This window comes from Melanerpes formicivorus, unplaced genomic scaffold, assembly GCF_026170545.1.
Source record: "Melanerpes formicivorus ecotype bairdi unplaced genomic scaffold, bMelFor1.0.p_v2 SCAF_27, whole genome shotgun sequence".
Lineage (NCBI taxonomy): Eukaryota > Metazoa > Chordata > Aves > Piciformes > Picidae > Melanerpes > Melanerpes formicivorus.
The window spans coordinates 10,630,039-10,651,734 of record NW_027142379.1 but is presented as its reverse complement, the minus strand read 5'-3'; the positions used below and the strand labels follow the sequence as shown (position 1 = coordinate 10,651,734).

Here is a 21,696-nt window from a genome sequence, read left to right as displayed (position 1 = left end):
CACTCCTCTCAATGCACCCCAGGATCCCATTTGCCTTCTTGGCCACCAGGGCACATTGCTTTCCCATGTAGAACTTGCTATCCATCAGCACTCCCAGATTTGTATCTTCAAAATCGACAAAGACAACCCAAAAAGCAATTCAGTTCCTGAGGAAGGTGTAAGCAGGGATTTTAGAGGCTAGGAAACAGCAAGGGAAGGCAATTTGCTTAACACTATGCCACGAGTCATTCTGTGGGCTGGCCTCTCAGCCACACCTCTCAGATACCAGAGGGGCAGGCTGTAATGTCAAGGTAAACTACAGGTGACTACAAGTAGCTGTTCCAATCCTTTTCTGCTCTTTCTTTTCTTTGCCAGGGGAAAGGCAAGGAAGCTTCCAAGTGTTTCGAACAGGCTCGCGAGGCAGCCAAAACTTTAGACGATTTGCCCTTAATGGATGAAGTGAAGGCTTACTGTGGCATTGCAAAGGCTCACGAGCTAAGAGTGGCATTTAACAGCCATATAGAAGCAGAAGATCCCCTCAGCCTCAGGTACCTGCTGGCATGGAAGGAGAACAGAAGTGACATGTGCACTGACCCTCTCACAGTCGGTAAGACGTTGGTTATGAAACACATTAGAGCTGCGTTGTCCTCTGTGGTTAAGTCGTTTTCCTTGTCGAGTTTTACTGCATTATTTCCTGGGTCTCATCCTTGGGTTGGGTTCACTCCTTTGTGTGCTTATTTCAGAGGCTGGATTAAAGGGGTTTAACTGCAACACAGCAGAAAGAAACAGGTGAAAGCCAGGGATAGTAACTTGCATCATTTTTTTCAGTGCTGTTTCCCAGCAGGTCTCAGTTATGGTTGTGGTCGTTTTAGGCAATGCCTTTAAATTTCTTTTCACAGTTCTTGAACACAAAAGAAGTAAAATGCAAACAAATCTCTATTGGGTGCAAAATAGGAATACAAAGATACTTCTGAACAATCCCCATTGGAGAGATATCTACCATAAGGTTGATTGCACCAAATCAATTTCTTCTTCTCTTCTCGCTTCTTTGCTCTGGAGAGAACCCAACTTGCTTCTGCTTGACTGTGGCTGCACTGTTTTGGTGTTAACATTCCTCTGCTGTTTGTTAATTGTAAACATTAGGAAGAAGTTTTTCACCATGAGGGTGGTGGCACAGGTTGCCCAGGGAGGTGGTGGAAGCCCCATCCCTGGAGGTTTTTACGGCCAGGCTGGATGTGACTGTGAGCAACCTGCTGTAGTGTGAGGTGTCCCTGCCCATGGCAGGGGGCTTGGAACTAGATGATCCTTGAGGTCCCTTCCAACCCTATCAATTCTATGATATGTAAATAGTATATATTTTGTACACATGCATTGCATTCCATTGTAGATTGTAGTTTTGCCTGCCAATACAGTTTTCATTTGCTTCCAGCTGGGCTGGACTGGCAAAGTTAATTGGGGGGGAGGTGAAATTTCAACCCACCACATATGAGCAAACAGCAATGTCTTGATTTAGTCAAATATCATTGTTTTAGTCTTCAAAGAAAGGTAATAATATTAATCTTCAATTGCAGTCAGTTTTTCAAGTGCACTCCAAAAATAAGCTCCCTGTTACTAAAAGCAAAGAGTCATTTCTGCTTGACATAGTGGACACAGTGCTGAATTCAGAAGAACAGACTGGTTTATTTTTGGCATCTTTGTATCTGACATTGGAGGGGAAGGGAAAGAAAAGGGAAGAAAACAAACAGCTACAGCTCTATGATTTCTTCACTGTGTTTCCTTGTCTCAGGTAAAGGGTAGAGTAGGGTGGAATGGAATGGAATGGAATGGAATGGAATGGAATGGAATGGAATAGAATGGAATAGAATAGAATAGAATAGAATAGAATAGAATAGAATAGAATAGAATAGAATAGAATAGAATAGAATAGAATAGAATAGAATAGAATAGAATAGAATAGAATTAACCAGGTTGGAAGAGGCCATTGAGATCATTGCATCCAACCTTTCACCCAACACCATCTAATCTACTAAACCATAGCACCAAGCACCCCATCCAGTCTCTTCCTAAACACCTCCAGAAAGAGTAGAGAAGGACTTTGTATGGAGGAGCCTTCTTTCATTATGGATTAAATTCTCTTTCCTTTCTTTTCCCCCCATGCTATATACTAATACAGGACAAACTGAATTATGCATTACCTCCAACTGTTGGTAGCATTAAACTGTGTTATATTGAGGAAGACAAAGGAATAACTCCTCTCCGTCTTTGAACTTTCCTCTCTGCATTCCTTTGGAGAGTGTGAATCTGGAGTACAGTGGAAATAAATGATACCTGGGGCAAACTCAGAGCTATTCTGTCCAAATTCTCTCACTTACACTTTCACAGTATCACAGTATCACCAAGGTTGGAAGAGACCTCAAAGATCACCGAGTCCAACCTGTCACCACAGACCTCATGCCTAGACCATGACACCAAGTGCCACGTCCAATCCCCTCTTCAAGGACAAAGAGCTTCTTGTCTGCTGGGTGTTTTTTTTTTGTGGGTTGGTTGTTTTTTTTTCCCTTTCATAGAATTGGAACAATTAAGTAGAATTTCAATTGTGAGTTTTATATGTAAAAAATAAGTGGTTAATACCCTGGCAATTGAAGATTGTTAGTGGCTTAACATGAGCCAGGATACCAGAGGCAACACTAGAAGCAGCTGAGAATTATGGAAGCACATGTGTTGGCATACTGAAGAGATAACAAAGGAGGTAGCACTCTGGTTAGAGTTGCAGCAATGGGAACAGGGTGGTTCTTTCTCAGTGACAACACTTTTCTTTGTCAGTGACTCCATATGTTTATGAATTTTGCCTCCACAAAGTGAATATCTAGCACACTGCCAGGTTTTGGTGGCTCACAGAGTTAACTGGGTACATTGTCTCCTGCAAGGGACAGTAAGTTGCTAGACCTACGGTGCAGGTGCCAGGAATTCCAACAGAAATTGTCCAAACCTCCAATGTCAATTGATTTTTATATGCATCTCCTGTGAGGATCTTTAGCTGTAGCATATAAAGAGGAGGCCAACATAAATCAGTAACAGTCACTAAAAAGGGGGAACCTCAAAGAGATAGGATGATCTTTGTATCTTCACCTGGATCTTTTTAGTCTGGAGAAGATGGAGAGGGGATTTAATGAATGTTTATAAATCTCTGAGGGCTGGGGGTCAAGAGGGAGGGGATAGGCTCTGCTCAGTTGTACTCTGGCATAGGACAAGGGGTAATGGAAATAAACTACAGCACAGGAGGTTCCACCTCAACATGAGGAGGAACTTCTTCACTGTGAGGGTCACAGACCACTGAGACAGTCTGCCCAGAGAGGTTGTGGAGTCTCCTTCTCTGGAGACTTTCAAGATCCCATCTCGATGCATTCCTGTGTGACCTGTGCTGGATTCTATGGTCCTGCTCTGGCAGGGGGTTGGACTCGATAATCTCTGGAGGTCCCTTCCAACCCATAACATCCTGTGAGCCTGTGAACATCTGTTTCCCTTCTTGCACCTAAAGAGGTTTTCAACTTTTATACATCACTTTCTGGAAGCAGTTGTGAAACTCATTTGTATCCTGAAATGCTATGTGCCCCTTTAAGCTCAGGCTTCGTGCTCCTCTTTAACAGTACTTCAGGGATAAAAAGAGTGTGATCAGAAAAGCCCTTGATGTGCTGGCAAGCGTGGTACCAGAAACAAGTTTTGCCTGCTGAGATTCACTTCCTTCTGTATTTCTGCCTAGTTTACCCTCTGTTACTTTCAGTATTACAGTTTTCATTTTAGTTCCAGTTAACTCCAGGAACCCTGTGGCTACTGCATATTTAGCAGCTCTTCCAGTTCAATATCAATCTTCTCATTAGTGCTCCATGCTTACTCTCATGATACCCAGATTACATCCAGGAAAACATAGTGTCACACTGTCAGCACAATCTGTAACATTCCTCACGTTCCCTGTGCCAAATCTCTCATTAGTACTGGCATTACATTTTTAATATCTTTGTCTGGCAAAACATGACCTGGCACCAATTCAGCGCTAGGATTCACCAGCTTTGAGTTGCAGGTACAGCCTTTATCCTGCCTTCCAGGAGAGTGCCTGTGCCTCCTATGATGAACTCATCACTTTGGAAGTTCCTGCTGGGATAATAGAGCAGTACTTCTAGCCCTTTCAAACAGCTCAGCGTTGATAATCTCCTAGATTTTTCTCAGCCTTTTGGAGGGAGAACCGGATAAAGACAAAGGTACAATGATAGGTCTTAATCCACAGGGGACCTTAGTGGAAGGAAGAAGGAAGGTGATAAGTTTTCATTTCTAACTGCTCTGACTGAATAATTTTTCTGTGACCCCCCCAAAAAAGAATAATAAATAAGAGTAGTTTCTGTGTTCTTAGGCAAAAGCAATACTTAGGCTAGCAGAGGAGCAATGACATTTAAATTAAAGTACTGCCATGTACCTTATGTCTTTCAACCAAGGCTTATTTTCTCGATCAATCATTTCAATAACCAGGCAGGGAGAGCCATTAATTACTCAGTTTACCTCAACATTTATTAATCAAGTGGAGGTTTTGGCCAAAGTTCTCCTGGACAAAAGGGCTTGTCAGAAAGCAGCCTTTATAAATGCAAAGGGGAGCGTCTCTATCTGCTGCCTGTGCCTCTGTCACCTGACTGCATTTACTGGGGAGTTATTTATGCTGTTGTGAGATGCCACTGCAAGAGCAAATGCTTTTGTATTGATCTTCTTTTTATGTTTAGTCAAACACATGAAAAACAAAAAAGAATTATCAGCAGAATCAGTAGGCAAAAGGCTCACAACTCCATGCTAAAGCTTCAAAAGGAACCCAAGGCATGGCTAACCCTGTCTGATGAGCAAAGATTTCAAAGCTCTTTCAGTGGATAATCTCCTGACTTGCCACCCTCTAGAAGGGAGAGGAAGAATTAAAGGTGCTGAGGGCAGAAAACCTTTTAGATCAGATTTTGGATATTGATTCCATGAGATATTGAGCAGGAGTTGTGTTTTCAGTGAGTCTCGTAGCTCTCTGGCCAGTTGATGGCATCTGGCTGGGCTGTGCCTCAGCCAAAGACCTTGGGTGATTGAAATCAGCTAACCACTTCTTAAGAGGAGACTTACAATGTATTGTTTACTTAGAATGTATAGCAACTACATGAAGGGAGGCTGTAGACAGATGGGGGCTGGTCTTTTCTCCCAGGCAACCAGCACCAGAACAAGAGGACACAGTCTCAAGCTGTGCCAGGGGAAGTTTAGACTGGAGGTTAGGCAGTAATTCTTCATAGAGAGAGTGATTGCCCATTGGAATGTGCTTCCCAGGGCGGTGGTGGAATCACCATCACTGGAGGTGTTTAGGAGAAGACTTGATGGGGTGCTTGTGCCATGGTTGAGTTGATTAGATGGTGTTGGGTGATAGGCTGGATGCAATGATCTTCCAGTCTGGTCTATCCTATCCTATCCTGTCCTATCCTATCCTATCCTATCCTATCCTATCCTATCCTATCCTATCCTATCCTATCCTATCCTATCCTATCCTATCCTATCCTATCCTATCCTATCCTATCCTATCCTATTCAGTGTATTGTTTTCCACACACTAAAAAGCTTTCAGTTGTTTTCTTGAGAAATGCTATGAGCTTTGGACCACACTTTAGATTTGCATTTCTTGACTTGAGAGACCTCTGCAGAATTGTCACATTTTACCATACATTTTCTGTGTTTGTTTTATTGACTTCTGTTTTCCCCCTAATAGCTCCAAGTGCAGCATAAATCATTGTCCTACCATTACCGTCCAATCTTACAACCAGTAGAATTATCTTATATTATCAACTCCTCATGATCAGGACCACTCCTAGGATGTCACACCTGAGCAGCCTTCAACGTGCTTGACAATGCTAAATACATCAGTTAAAACTATAGGCTGGAAAATACAACCCAAATAGCTTTTGTTCTTCCTCCCAAACATAGAATCATAGAATTGTCAGGGCTGGAAGGGACCTCAAGGATCAGCCAGTTCCAAGCCCCCTGCCATGGGCAGGGACACCTCACACTACAGCAGGTTGCTCACAGCCACATCCAGACTGGCTGCAAAACCCTCCAGGGATGAGGCTTCCACCACCTCCCTGGGCAACCTGTGCCAGTCTCTCACCACCCTCATGGGGAACAACTTCTTCCTAACATCCAATCTGAATCTACCCATTTCTAGTTTTATTCCATTCCCCCTAGTCCTATCCCTCCCTGACACCCTAAGTAGTCCCTCACCAGCTTTCTTGTAGCCCCCTTCAAGTACTGGAAGGCCCCAGGAAGGTCTCCTCAGTGCCTTCTCTTCTCCAGACTGAACAGCCCCAACTCCCTCAGTCTGTCCTCATAGGAGAGGAGCTCCAGCCCTCTGATCATCCTCGTGGCCCTTCTCTGGACACATTCCAGCAACATAGAGTCTCTTGGGATTCTTTCTCCCGCTTCCTCTCGTATAGGTGTATGGAACGGTGCATCCCATAATGTCCACGTGTCCTTTTTGTTGTGTGAAAAGCTAAATTGTCATCCTATCAACTTAAATGGTGTTTAAAGCTCTTCAAGGTGTTTTATAGTCATTTTCCTGTAGCTGTGGCTAACACAAAAGTGGTCATGTGCTGAGGAGCAGAGATCTTGCCAGGTGCTTTTTAGGCCGACCTCCCGCGTGACTTTTGTCATTCACCAGTAAAAGGATTATCCCTAAAGAATGGTAAAGTCAGAAGTGAGATATGAGATCACAGATTACACTAAACAAATTCTGTTAGCATTTATCTACTGTGACTTCCCACAGCCCTGTAATTTATGGGCCATTTTGGCAACAGTGTCCAGCAGGAGAGCAGCCTGCTTCAGAAGGTGATAAACTGCTTTTTGACTGTCTCTTCTTTCCCAGCTACACTCGTTCCAGGAAAACTTCTACCATTACAAATCTTGTCTTCCCTCCATTCATAAATTATGCCTGTGACCTCAAATGCATGCTAAATAAAACTGTTATGCCATGGCACTGCACCCAGAGTGCTTGACTAGTACTTTAGCAAATCAAAGCCAGTCTGCATCAGAAGCATGCCCCTTGTATTCGCCCAGTAAATGGTCATCAGTGGCAGCAGGCTTTTTGATCTCCAAACCTTAAAGGGAGGGAAAAGCGCTTTGTGCAAATGCACTATCCAGGTGGGTTTTGTTTTCTTTCTTTTTTTTCTTCCCTGTTAATTCTTCTACAGTATTCCTTAGATTGTTGGATATTGCTAGGCAAGGTCAAACCTAGGCCAGGTCCGTGGATCAGCAGCAGCAAATTAGAGAGGAAGTTTGGTAGGAATGTTCTAATATTCAAGCATGTGTTAGGAGAAGATTCTCTGTGGTGTTTTCCCAAAGCTGGCAGTCCTGGTATGTCTAAGTGGTGTTATGACTTCCAAAAGTTCACTACCATCCTGTCCAATTTGATTAGGAGTGTTCTTGTCATCTACACTCATAAAACAACATCTTAACCAGAGGAAAATGTGGATCTCATCTACATCTCTTTTTTCCCTTCCATCTGATACTTTATGTGGAAACATCTAAATCTCACCATGCATTTGCTTCAGACACATCCTGTGCTAAACATTGTTGGCATCCAGCTGTGTTTTCTCAGGCAAGCTTTCTAGATCAGCAGAAAATGCTTCCCTAAATAAGGTGAATTGTTCTTTCTTGTGGAAAAAAAAATGTTGGAAGCGGTGTTCAAACTGCAGTCTATTGTCAGACCCTTTAGTGTAGCTTTATGCACTGAACTAGCATGGCTTTGTGCACTGCACTGTCAGTTCTACCAACAGTGGAATTCACAGAATCACAGAATCACCAAGGTTGGAGGAGACCTCAAAGATCATCAAGTCCAACCTGTCACCCAAGACCTCATGACTAGACCATGGCACCAAATGCCACGTCCAATCCCCTCTTGAACACCTCCAGGGATGGTGATTCCACCACCTCCCTGGGCAGCACATTCCAATGGCTAACAACTCTTTTCCTCACCTCGAGCCTAAACTTCCCCTGGTGCAGCTTGAGTCTGTGTCCTCTTGTTCTGGTGCTGGTTGCCTGGGAGAAAAGACCAACCCCATTCCTGGCTACAACCTCCCTTCAGGGAGTTGTAGAGAGCAATAAGGTCTTCCCTGAGTCTCCTCTTCTCCAGGCTAAGCAACCCCAGCTCCCTCAGCCTCTCCTCACAAGGCTGTACTCCAAACCCCTCTCCAGCTTTGTTGCCCTTCTCTGGACTCCTTCCAGCATCTCAACATCTTTCCTAAATTGAGGGGCCCAGAACTGGACACAGGACTCCAGGTGTGGCCTAACCAGTGCAGTGTAGAGGGGCACAATGACTTCCCTGCTCCTGCTGGCCACACTATTCTTGATGCAGGCTAGGATGCCATTGGCCATCTTGGCCATAATGTTTAGGCAGCTGTCAATCAGCACCCCCAGGTCCCTTTCTGTTTGGCAGCTCTCCAGCCACTCCGACCCCAGCCTGTAGCTCTGCCTGGGGTTGTTGTGGCCAAAGTGCAGCACCCAGCACTTGGATTTGTTAAATGTCATCTTGTTGGACTCTGCCAGTCTGTCCAGCTTTTCAAGGCCCCTCCAGGTCAGAAGCTCAGTCCTGCTCTGATTCTGTAGGACACTTAAATAGTGCAAAAGGAATTTAAGCACTTGCCCAACCACCTTAGGTCACAGGATCACAGCATATTAGGGGCTGGAAGGGACCTGGAAAGCTCATCCAGCTAAAAATCCCCTGCCAGAGCAGGCTCACCCACAGCAGATCACCCAGGAACACATCCAGACAGGTCTTGGATATCTCCAGAGAGGGAGACTCCCCCACCCCCCTGGGCAGCTTGTTCCACTTCCGGAGAAATCCTTGATTTGAGGACACCTAAGAAGCTTTAGGTTTGCCTGCAGTCCAGAGAATAAGAAATGCATTGACAAAGAAGAGTCACAAAGCAGAACAGCTGGCAGCTGCTGTGCTCTGGCAGTCCCCTGATGGTTGCAGGGTCAAAGGAGGAATAACCAGTTGGCATACATTGAAGTGGCCCAAGGGCTTCTCCACATGTGCCCATCACAGGCCCCTTCGCTGCATACAGGAGCAGAGAGATGTCTCTGGTGGTTTTATACTCTTGTTCTCAAAAGGTAAAATTGATCCACAGAAAGAGCCAAAGAGCAGGCTTTCATGTTTTTGTTTGATATTGAGAAGGTTGCTGTCATTTAGACTTCATAAAGAACCTTTTATCGGTGCTGTTTGCAAACGCGCCAACTGAGAAAGATTGACCCCAGACCTACATGAAAACTGTTTTCTGCAGCAAACCCTTCCTTACCAAAAGCTCCCCAACAATCCCTGGATTCAGAAAATCAAAGCCAAGACAAAGCAGCTGTATTCAGTGCTTACTTTCTGTAACAGAACCCTGAGGTCATCTCTGGAGTCGCAGCCAGTGTATCAAACACCTTCCTCCTTGGTCTCCCAAGCCAGCTTTCTTTTCTGCCTCTTTGAGAGGTTGTGTTTTGTTTCTGAGATGCTTTTCCTTGCCTAGACATATGCTTTGATGTTCCTCTTATGTTAAAGTTACAAATTGCTGTGTTTGTTAAGACTCTGTTGTCTGAGGACAGTCCAGATTTATATGATTAACATTTAGAACCAGCAGCCAATCTGTTTCAAAAAACACAGTATTGTAGTATAGTGTCACAGTATCAGTCAGGGTTGGAAGGGACCACAAGGATCAGCTAGTTCCAACCCCCCTGCTATGGGCAGGGACACCCCACACTAGAGCAGCCTGGCCAGAGCCTCATCCAGCCTGGGCTTAAACACCTCCAGGGATGGGGCCTCAACCACCTCCCTGGACAACCCATTCCAGGGCTTCACCACTCTCATGGGGAAGAACTTCTTCCTCACCTCCAGCCTGAATCTCCCCACCTCCAGCTTCATTCCATTCCCCCTAGTCCTATCACTCCCTGAGATCCTCAAAAGTCCTTCCCCAGCCTTCTTGTAGCCCCCTTCAGGTACTGGAAGGCCACAATGAAGTCACCTTGGAGCCTCCTCCAGACTGAACAGCCCCAACTCCTTCAGTCTGTCCTCACAGGAGAGGTGCTCCAGCCCTCTGATCATCCTCGTGGCCCTTCTCTGGACACCTTCCAGCACTTCCAGATCCCTCTTGTCATAGGGGCTCCAGAACTGGAGGCAGTACTCCAGGTGGGGTCTCACCAGAGCAGAGTAGAGGGGGAGAATCACCTCCCTTGACCTGCTGGCCACACTCCTCTTGATGCAGCCCAGGATCTGATTGGCTTTCTGGGCTGCAAGTGCACACTGAGAGCTCCTATTGAGCTTCTTGTCCACCAGCACCCCCAAGTCTCTCTCCTCAGGGCTGCTTTCCAGCCAGTCACTGCCCAGCCTGGATTTGTGCCTGGGATTGCCTCCACCCAGCTGCAGAACCCTGCACTTGGTCTTGTTGAACCTCCTGAGGTTGGCTTGTGCCCACCTCTCCAGCCTGCCCAGGTCCCTCTGGATGGCCTCCCTTCCCTCCAGCCTGTCTGCTGCACCACACAGCTTGGTGTGATCAGCAAACTTGCTGAGGGTGCACTCAGTGCCACTGTCCATGGCACCCACAAAGATGTTGAACAAGCCTGGTCCCAGGACTGATCCCTGAGGGACTCTGCTTGTCCCTGGCCTCCACTGGGACATGGACCCAGTGACAGCCACTCTTTGGGTGCAGCCATCAAAGCCAGTTCTTTATCCACCATATCCCCATACCTCTTTATCCATACCTCCACAGTTAATACATTTACAGTGCCATCTTTCTTGTGCCTCCAAATCCACCTCTTTTTGTTTTCTGTAATCATCAGGAATATTTTGGGGATTTTCATTTTTTAATGGTTTTTAAGGCACTTGCTGTCTTTTGTTTCTTCTCCTTTCCCATCTGTTCTGTGCCCTACTTCTCTTTTGTTTTCTCTCTCATTCTTTGCTTTTACCTTGTAAATTCTTCTCTCCCCCATGTTGGCTCTACACCATCCCAATCCCCACTTTATATGTTTCCAGTCATTGCTTAATGGGTGTAAGTCAGTCACCTCTGCACCCAGTAGCTAGCATCTCAATCTATAGTTTCTTAGGTATTTCTTTTGTGCTTGTAGTAGAATCACTGGGGGGGGGGGGGTGTTAAGAGTGGTGTTTTGTCTCTTTTATACTTAATGTTTTGCCACTGTTCTTCATGCTCTGTTTTTATGACATTGTGATCAGAGAATGCACTGGGGGGGAGGGGAGGGGGGGAAACAGACTTCATGTTGAATATCTTGGCAAGATGGCTCATAGAAAGTTGTAAAGTATCAAAACAACCTTAAAAGAGGTCTTTATCACCTGTGTGAATGGATTGACTAAGTTCAAGTATACAATTAGGTGATTAATTAGCTGGAAGATCCAAATGCATGCTTAAGTAGATGACCGTGCCCCCAGGCTCATCTACTTGTTTCCACTCACTCTGTTAAGCATTGAATATTATCTGTGATGCAGACTGTTGCCATTTAAGGGCTCATACAAGACATGCCACAGAGCCAAAGAATTGCATAGAGTAGAGTAGAGTAGAGTAGAGTAGAATAGAATAGAATAGAATAGAATAGAATAGAATAGAATAGAATAGAATAGAATAGAATAGAATAGAATAGACCAGACCAGGTTGGAAAACACCTTCAAGATCATTGTGTCCAACCTATCATCCAACACTATCTAATCAACTAAACCATGGCACCAAGCACCCCAGCCAGTCTCCTCCTAAACACCTCCAGTGATGGTGACTCTACCACATCCCTGGGAACCCTTTCCAATGGCCAATCTTTCTTTCTGGGAAGAATCTCTTCGTAACATCCAGCCTAAACATCCCCGGGTGCAGCTTGAGACTGTGTCCTCTTGTTCTGGTGCTGGGTGCTTGGGAGAAGAGACCAACCCCCTCCCAGCTACAACCTCCCTTCAGGGAGTTGTAGACAGCAATAAGGTCTCCTGAGCCTCCTCTTCTCCAGGCTAAGCAACCCCTGTTCCCTCAGCCTCTCCTCACAGGGCTGTGCTCCAATGCCCTCCCCAGCTTTGTTGCCCTTCTCTGGACACCTTCCAGCATCTCAACATCTTTCCTAAACTGAGGGTTGGTAGATCTGGGCTATCCATTGACTTGTTATCCTGAGTGCAGAACTTGCAAGCCTGTGTTTACCTTATGCTCTTGTTCTCCTGATGGAAAATATTTCCTCAGGGTGATGTGGAGCCCAGAAGCTTTTTTTGATTCCAGAAGCTTTCAGTGTGCTGCACAGCATCTTGAGATATCTGTTTCCCTGAGCTATCTGATATGTCTCAGATAACCTGAGATATCTGCTTCATCACTGGTACCTTTAACTCAGTTTTGAGAGCAATTGTAAAGCAAATTTTGCTGTATTTTGTTGGTATTCATACAAGTCTGAACAGTTACACTGCAGAAATTGAGGTGAAACATCGACAATTTTGAACACTGGGAAATCAACTGATATATTTTAGAATAGAATAAACCTTTATTTTAGAATAGAATAAACCAAACCAGGTTGGAAGAGACCTTCAAGATCATCGTGTCAAACCCATCAACCAATCCAACCCACCCAAACAGCTAACCCATGGCACCAAGCACCCCATCAAGTCTCCTCCTAAACACCTCCAATGACAGCGACTCCACCACCTCCCCAGGCAGCACATTCCAATGGGCAATCACTCTCTCTGTATAGAACTTCTTCCTAGCATCCAACCTGAACCTCCCCTGGCGCAGCCTGAGACTGTGTCCTCTTGTTCTGGTACTGGCTGCCTGGGAGAAGAGACCAACCTCTGCCTGTCTACAACCTCCCTTCAGGTAGTTGTAGAGAGCAATAAGGTCACCCCTGAGTCTCCTCTTCTCCAGGCTGAGCAACCCCAGCTCCCTCAGTCTTTCCTCATAGGGCTGTGTTCCAAGCCCCTCACCAACTTTGTTGCCCTTCTCTGGACTCGTTCCAGCAAGTCAACATCCTTCCTAAACTGAGGGACCCAGAACTGGACACAGGACTCGAGGTGTGGCCTAACCAGTGCAGTGTACAGAGGCAGAATGACCTCCCTGCTCCTGCTGGCCACACTGTTCCTGATGCAGGCCAGGATGCCATTGGCCCTCTTGGCTGCCTGGGCACACTGCAGGCTCATGTTCAGCCTGCCATTGATCAGTACCCCCAGGTCCCTCTCTACCTGGCTGCTCTCAGCCACTCTGACCCCAGCCTGTAGCACTGCATGGGGTTGTATTAGAGGATAACTGGGCTTGTGGTCTTGCCACCTCTTATCTCCTTTGAAATGACTCACTGCTTACATAGGTTTAATGCAACACTTCAGCTGCTGTATTAAAACTGTTAGTAAAGACTCCCACAAGCGAGCTGTGATGAGCAGAGAAAGATGGCTCAGGCTAATGACTTTGAAATTTGATTTGGATCAATTCAATTTGAGCTGAGTTCAACATAAAATAGTTTGGTGAGTCTTTGATGATCTCAGTGCAGCTCTGTATTAGCTGTTGGGAAGGTGGGGGCGCATTTGGTGTGAGTGTACACACTTACAGACAGGGAGAAACTGTGTGGCAAAAAAAGAGCAAACATGCTAAAACCTGTGGACCAAATACTGCCCACAAAACCTTGCTGATGTGAGGGTAGGCTGCAGAAGTGAAACTGAGCAGAAAATGTCTCTTTTATTTATTTTTTTTTCTGGGATGTGTCATTACAAACTTCTAGGGAAGCAGTTAAAATAATTGGGAAAGCTGCCAGGTATCATATTTGTGCTGGGGAACATAAGGGCAACAAAGCTGGAGAGGGATTTGGAGCACAAGCCCTATGAGGAGAGGCTGAGGGAGCTGGGATTGCTTAGACTGGAGAATAGGAGGCTCAGGGGAGATCTTATTGCTCTCTCCAACTCCCTGAAGGGAGGCTGCAGCCAGGTGGGGGTTGGTCTCTTCTCCCAGGCACCCAACACCAGAAAAAGAGGACACAGTCTCAAGCTGCACCAGGGGAAGTTTAGGCTAGATGTCAGGAAGAAGTTCTTCCCAGAAAGAGAGATTGGCCATTGGAATGTGCTGCCCAGGGAGGTGGTGGAGTCACCATCACTGGAGGTGTCTAGGAAGAGACTGGCTGGGGCACTTGGTGCCATGGTTTAGTTGGATAGATGGTGTTGGATGGTAGGTTAGACTCCATGATCTCAAAGGTCTTTTCTAACTTGGTTGATCCTATCCTATCCTATCCTATCCTATCCTATCCTATCCTATCCTATCCTATCCTATCCTATCCTATCCTATCCTATCCTATCCTATCCTATCCTATCCTATCCTATCCTATCCTATCCTATCCTATCCTATGAGGTCAGGAGGAAGTTTTACACAGAGAGAGTGATTGCCCATTGGAATGGACTGCCCGGGGAGGTGCTGGAGTTGCCGTCACTGGAGGTGTTCAGGAGGAGACTTGACAGGGTGCTTGGTTACATGGGTTAGTTGATTAGGTGGTGTTGGGTGATAGGTTGGACTTGATGATCTTGAAGGTCTCTTCCAACCTGGTCTGGTCTATTCTATTCTATTCTATTCTATTCTATTCTATTCTATTCTATTCTATTCTATTCTATTCTATTCTATTCTATTCTATTCTATTCTATTCTATCCTACTCTACTCTACTCTACCCTATCCTATCCTATCCTATCCTACTCTACTCTATTCTATTCTGTCCTATCCTGTCCTATCCTATCCCCTAGGTAAGAGGGGGGTTCTGATTAATGTTATTTCAATAAATAGATTTTAGCATATTGTATTTTGTGCTTCTAAAGAGTGTCACTTGAGGATTTGTGGTGAGCAGCAGTGGAAAATACATTGCTGGGAAAGGTACTACTTGGTCACCACTGTTTATGGTGAGTGAATCATATAGTAGTAGGCTTAAGGAGTGATCATGAAATTAGAATTCAGGGGAAAAAATGGGAATAAATCTGACACATCCATAGGAAAATACAGGGTTAAAGTGGACTATATTTTAAGCAGTGTTCAGTTGACTTGCTGTGCGGGGAGAGACTGAGCAGTCCTGGCTAATGACTTGTAGGTACTGAATCCTCAGGTCTCTCAGGTGGTTTCACTCGACCAGTTTCAGCAGAATGATGAAAAGGTTGAGATAAAATAAACTGACAGTTGCTACTCATCGCAGGCAGCAAGCTGTACCCTGGCAGATGAGACCCTGGGAGCCCTCTTTTTTAAACAAAGGCTTTCACTGCAGTGAGCAATGAACTCCACACAAAAAGCGAAAAGAAGAGAGAGATTGGCAGCTGGTGACCGACACGAGGAGGGAAAGGAGGGAAACTGAGAAACACAGCAATTGTGGGCTAATTAGAAGCCATTCCCACCTACTTAATACCAACCCATTAAGCAGAAAACACTTTTCATCTTCCTCTGGCTGCTGCACATGACATTATACTCCAATCAATACCCTCCCACTGGCTGCCCCACTGCCCACAAATGAATACATTGCAGTTCAAGAATGCGGTAATTGAGTTGGGGCAGTGAAACTGCAGCTCGCAGTCGAGATCTCGCTCCGCAGATACTAATGCAATGTTTGTGAAGCTCGGATAAAGAAATCAAATCCCTGTATTGACAGCTGTCAACAACCGGCAAAGGGACAAATTCAGCAATGAATCCACTTTAACCTTTGATTGAGGAGACAGTGAGTGTGTATTCTCAGGGTGATCTGGGGGTTTTTCCAGTCGAGGAAGAGGGGTAGGGGTTTGGCACCTAGATTTTTTTTGTGCCAGGGTATTTTGAACTCTGATCTGAAATATATATACTTGAAGGGGAAAAAAATCAATATATATATACACACACATATATTGATATACATATACACATATATTAATATATATATACTCATACACACGTCATTATGTGCATGCAACAATACCTTTGTGTATCAATACATCTCACAGGCTTCCCAATTTTCTGGAAGGTTTTGAGATAGCCCTAAACTTTTAGCAGCACATAGAGATTATTATTATTATTATTATTATTATTATTATTATTATTATTATTATTATTATTATTATTATTATTATTATTATTATTATTATTATTATTATTATTATTATTTAGTGTGTTATTATTTTACTTTGTTATTGTTTTGATATTATTTGGTTTGTTATTAAATATTATTATAGCTTTTATTCTGTATTCTATAGTTTTATATTTTATTATTTTATTATTATTGCTTTATTATTACTTTTTATTATTACTTTTTATTTATTATTACTTTTAATTTATTATTACTTTTTTATTTATTATTACTTTTTATTATTACTTTTTATTTATTGTTATTTTTATTATTACTTTTTATTATTACTTTTTTATTTATTAATATTTTTATTTATTATTACTTTTATTTATTATTACTTTTTATTTATTATTACTTTTATTTATTATTACTTTTAATTTATTATTACTTTTTATTTATTATTACTTTTTTATTTATTATTACTTTTAATTTATTATTACTTTTTTATTTATTATTACTTTTTTATTTATTATTACTTTTTATTTATCATTACTTTTTTATTTATCATTACTTCATTATTAGATAAGTTTTGTTCTTATTATTAATTGGGGGGGTGGCTATGCATACTCAGGCTTCCTTTTTCTTTTCACCACTTCAAATCCTACTATGACTTCAGGGACTCCCTTTATAATGCACATCCAGGATCTTACATTTCAGTCCTTAGGATCTTACATTTAAGTTGTACATTTAGATTCTTGCAACATTCTTTTTTTTTTCCTCTCTCTCTCTTTTCCTTCTTCTTTTTTTTTTCCCCCTGAATTAAATCCCTTGTTCCCTGAGCCATCTGGAGTTGGTAATGCTATGCACAGTCTGCAGCATAAAGTAACACTGTGCAGGATGCAGTTTAATTCCTTCATCATGCCAGTTTTGTCACCACAGACTCAAAACCACGGGATGCTGTTGCTCCTTGGTTAGACCGAAGACACCAGTGCAAGCCTTTTTGGAAGTGCTGGAAGGAGGTTCCAATGCAACACATGAGCTCTCTCCATCCCTTTCAATTCCAAAGTGAATTCAGCCTCAGTTCAGGAACTTCAGTTCCTCACAGTGCAAGTCTGAAGCTATCTTTTTGGTGCAGATAAATTGTGCGCTGTAACGTCTGGTACTTGCAGGAAGAGACTCCCATCCTGCATGCTGCTCATGGTCATGATCCCATTGTGGCATCTGCAGGATGGCATTTCTTCAGATGCTGTTTGCTAAACACAGAACATTCCCTACACAGCTCTACAGTGTGCTGTTAGCTTGCCTAGCTGAGCTTTCAACCCTTGACTTAGACATTATGCCTGTGCAATAACTTAACCCCCTGCTTGGGGCTCTCCCAGTTTAGAAGCTTATCTACAGCTGAGTAAGAGTAGTTAAAGCTGAGCGGAGCCTGTAGGGCTGGCACAGTAGGCAAATGTTTTGCATCATTTGAAATTGCAAGCCACAACAACAACAAACTGCTATTATGTTGCCTCTTTCCACTTGTATTATAATATTCTAATCTTATTAGTGTAACTGTCATTAATTTTCACTCAATTCATTTGTTTCCCAGTATTGCAAAGCAGCTTTCAGCCACTCTTTTTGTGTATGCTCCCTGGGTTGTTTTTGATGCATGATAATGACAGTGTTAGAAAAGGATTTGTCCTCAGTACAGTCTGTAACGAGGAAAGAATCATTTTCTGATGGAGAAAGCTGGAATCATCACAGCTTGTGAAGATGCAAATACCCAGGACACAGGAGCTGAATGTGATAAGGCATGGAGACAGAGGTTTTATTTACTTAGAGAGACTTGGGTAGGGGAATCGAAGCTAGGTTCAGATTCTACATAGGGACAACCTGCTTTAAAATAAAGTCTGGCCTCTAACATTTGTTTCTGTAGAGTATGGAGCTTTGATTCATTTAAACACAGAGATTTACAAGTTCGGTCTTGCTTTGACTAGATGCCAGTTAGAAGGATCAGAGAGGCAGGCTAGGGGAAATGCAAAGAGCAGTTGGCAGTCTTTCTGTTTCTCAGTGCCAAAGCCTGTGGGGTTAATTTGAAGATACTCAAATCACCTTGGCAGCATCATCTCTGGTCTTTTCCAGAACTGTGGAATTTAATGAGCCAGGACAATAAACATAGGACCATCGAAAAACAGCTATGGAAGGGACTTCAAGAAGTCATCTACTCCAGCCCAAATGTAGCAGCAACTCCATTTATGTAATTTCTAAGAAACAAGGTTGTCTTGACTCTGCTTGAGAAATATTTGGCAATGAACATTCCACCAACTTATGGACAATCTGTTCTAAAGGGTAAAATGATTCAGGAAAAGGGGGGAAAAAACCTAGAAAGTTTTTGCTTTATGTCTGAAGTTGTCTGTAATTCAAACTCTGTATCTATTCTATCCAGTGAGGCCTTTGAATTCCTTCCTTTCAACTTTGCAGTAACCTTGGAGAAAGGAATTCTCTGACAGATGCAAGGGTTTAGAAGAAAATTTTAGTGTGATTTCTGAAGGATTACTTAGTCTAAATATTAATCAGATACAATGCAATGTAGTTTCTTCTTATGAACACAGCTGATTAGAACAGAATAGAGTAGAACAGAATAGAGTAGAACAGAATAGAGTAGAAACGAGTAGAAAAGAATAGAATGGAATGGAATGGAATGGAATGGAATGGAATGGAATGGAATAGAATAGAATAGAATAGAATAGAATAGAATAGAATAGAATAGAATAGAATAGAATAGAATAGAATAGAATAGAATAGAATAGAATAGAATAGAATAGAATAGAATAGAATAGAATTAACCAGGTTGGAAGAGACCTTTGAGATCATCAAGTCCAACCTATCACCCAACACCATCTAATCAACTCAACCATGGCACCAAGCACCCCATCCAGTCTCTTCCTAAACACCTCCAGTGACGGTGACTCCACCACCTCCCTGGGCAGCCTGTTCCAATGGCCAATCACTCTTTTCCTTCATCACTTGATGAAGGGAGGTAGGAAGAAGCCAGGATCCTGTTTCCTTTTTGTTTATTTTCCAGTATGTTGCCCTGTAGGACTAGCCCCACACCACCCAGATGAGCACAGTGGATTGGTATCCACTCCTAAAGGGCAGGAAGAACAAGGGCTTCACCAGCAAGAAACAGACCAATGCAGAGGGAAAGGTTGCTGCTTATTCTTAAGTGGTCTCTCTCTAAGTGCTGGGAAGCTTTGTTATTCAAAGTCTGTTGCATAATTCAGGACTCTCTTCCTTACATAAGTTTCTAAAGCAGGAAAGCAGCTAGATTTCTGAATTCATCTTATTGAGTTAATCCACTCATGCTTCAGCTTCTACTAGAGATGTGACTGAACTCAGATGAAATGCTTTACATCCCTGTTTATGATTGAGGGTGTTTCTTCTAGAGACCCAATAGTGCGCTCTGAAGGGTCTCTTTATCCATTCTAGACTGTTTTGATACTCCAAAACCCAGACTCAGATTTTTTTTCTTCAAGTTTAGAGCTCTGTAATTAAATCCATACCCTCAAATAAATAAAATTCCACTACTGCTGTGTGCCTTCACAACTCTCCATTCTCACAGTACTGAGCCCCACTCCAACAGGCTTTTGTAAAGAGAAATTGATATATTTACAAGTCAAATGCTTCATCTCCTGAGCTCTTATCAAATGCATTTATTCCCTTTTCATCAGTTCTTTTTTTTCCCCCTTCCCATGGCAATTTAACCAAGGCTCTTTTATTTTTGGTCTTTTTATCTGATCTTGGAGCCCTTCTAATATATTAGCAGTAGTAGTATCAGTATTATGACTGGTGACACATGGGTTTGATGGGTGGACCACTAGATGGATAAGGAACTGGCTTGATGGCCGCACCCAAAGAGTGGCTGTCAATGGCTCCATGTCCCAGTGGAGGCCAGGGACAAGCGGAGTCCCTCAGGGATCAGTCCTGGACCTGTCTTGTTCAACATCTTTGTCAGTGCCATGGACAGTGGCATTGAGTGCACCCTCAGCAAGTTTGCTGATGACACCAAGCTGTGTGGTGCAGCAGACAGGCTGGAGGGAAGGGATCCATCCAGAGGGACCTTGATAGGCTGGAGAGGTGGGCACAAGCCAACCTCATGAAGTTCAATAAGAGCAAGTGCAGGGTCCTGCATCTGGGTCGAGGCAATCCCAGGCACAAATCCAGGCTGGGCAGTGACTGGCTGGAAAGTAGCCCTGAGGAGAGAGACTTGGGGGTGCTGGTGGACAAAAAGCTCAACAGGAGCTCTCAGTGTGCACTTGCAGCCCGCAAAGCCAATCAGATCCTGGGCTGCAGCAGGAGAAGTGTGGCTAGCAGGTCGAGGGAGGTGATCCTCCCCCTCTACTCAGCCCTGGTGAGACCCCACCTGGAGTACTGTGTCCAGTTTTAGAGCCCCTATTACAAGAGGGATGTGGAGGTGCTGGAAGGTGTCCAGAGAAGGGCCACAAGGATGAGCAGAGGGCTGGAGCACCTCTTCTATGAGGACAGACTGAAGGAGTTGGGGCTGTTCAGTCTGGAGAAGAGAAGGCTCCGAGGTGACCTCATTGTGGCCTTCCAGTATCTGAAGGGGGCCTACAGGAAGGCTGGGGAAGGACTTCTCAGGATCTCAGGTAGTGACAGGACTAGGGGGAATGGAATGAAGCTGGAGGTGGGGAGATTCAGGCTGGATGTGAGGAGGAGGTTCTTCACCGTGAGAGTGGTGAAGCCCTGGAATGGGTCGTCCAGGGAGGTGGTTGAGGCCCCGTCCCTGGAGGTGTTTAAGACCAGGCTGGATGAGGCTCTGGGCAGCCTGCTCTAGTGTGGGGTGTCCCTGCCCATGGCAGGGGGGTTGGAACTAGATGATCCTTGTGGTCCCTTCCAACCCTGAATGAAACTATGAAACTATGAAACTATAAATGTAGTAGTAGTAGTGTATTATTATTGATGTTAGGCTGGATGTTAGGAAGAAGTTCTTTTTAGGCTGGGTGTTAGGAAGTTCTTCATAGAAAGAGAGATTGGCCATTGGAATGTGCTGCCCAGGGAGGTGGTGGAGTAACCATCACTGGAGGTGTTTAGGAATAGACTGGATGGGGTGCTTGGTGCCATGGTTTTGTTGATTAGATGGTGTTGGATGATAGGTTAGATTCGATGGTCCCAAAGGTCTTTTCCAGCCTGGTCTAGTCTGTTCCATTCCATTCCATTCCATTCCATTCCATTCCATTCCATTCCATTCCATTCCATTCCATTCCATTCCATTCCATTCCATTATTATTGATGGGTTATTGTTATTATTATTAATGATGGGTTGTTGTTATTGTTGTCATTATGATTCTATCTTATTTTTACTTACTCTGCTTTATCTGCAGTAGTTCCTCAGCTCCAGGTTTTCAAGTCAATTTCTTTTCTGAATCTCAATCCTCTCTCTTTCTAACCAAAGATTTAACCACAGATGCTTCCATTAGTAAGAAGTTCCTGCAGGGAAGCTCCTCCCTAAGTTAGAAGCTGTCAAGGCTGTTGTTTTGCATAGAACTCATTCATGGAAACGAGTCTGAGGCTCTATTTGTCTTCTGCAGAAGTTATAACTAAAGGAAGAGAGTACAAAAAGCATCAGTCTTCGAATAGATCAAATGATCAATACATTCCCCTCAG

The 21,696-nt window shown here is 43.8% G+C and overlaps 1 protein-coding gene across 1 annotated transcript in view; it reads left to right on the top strand.

The window, feature by feature from the left end:
• Positions 1 to 21,696, top strand: part of TTC29 (tetratricopeptide repeat domain 29) — a 168,619-nt gene that overhangs the window by 87,897 nt on the left and 59,026 nt on the right. The window contains exon 10 of the mRNA XM_068154101.1: positions 355 to 586. Within this exon, the coding sequence (XP_068010202.1) occupies positions 355 to 586 (232 nt within the window). The remainder of the gene's footprint in view (positions 1 to 354; positions 587 to 21,696) is intronic.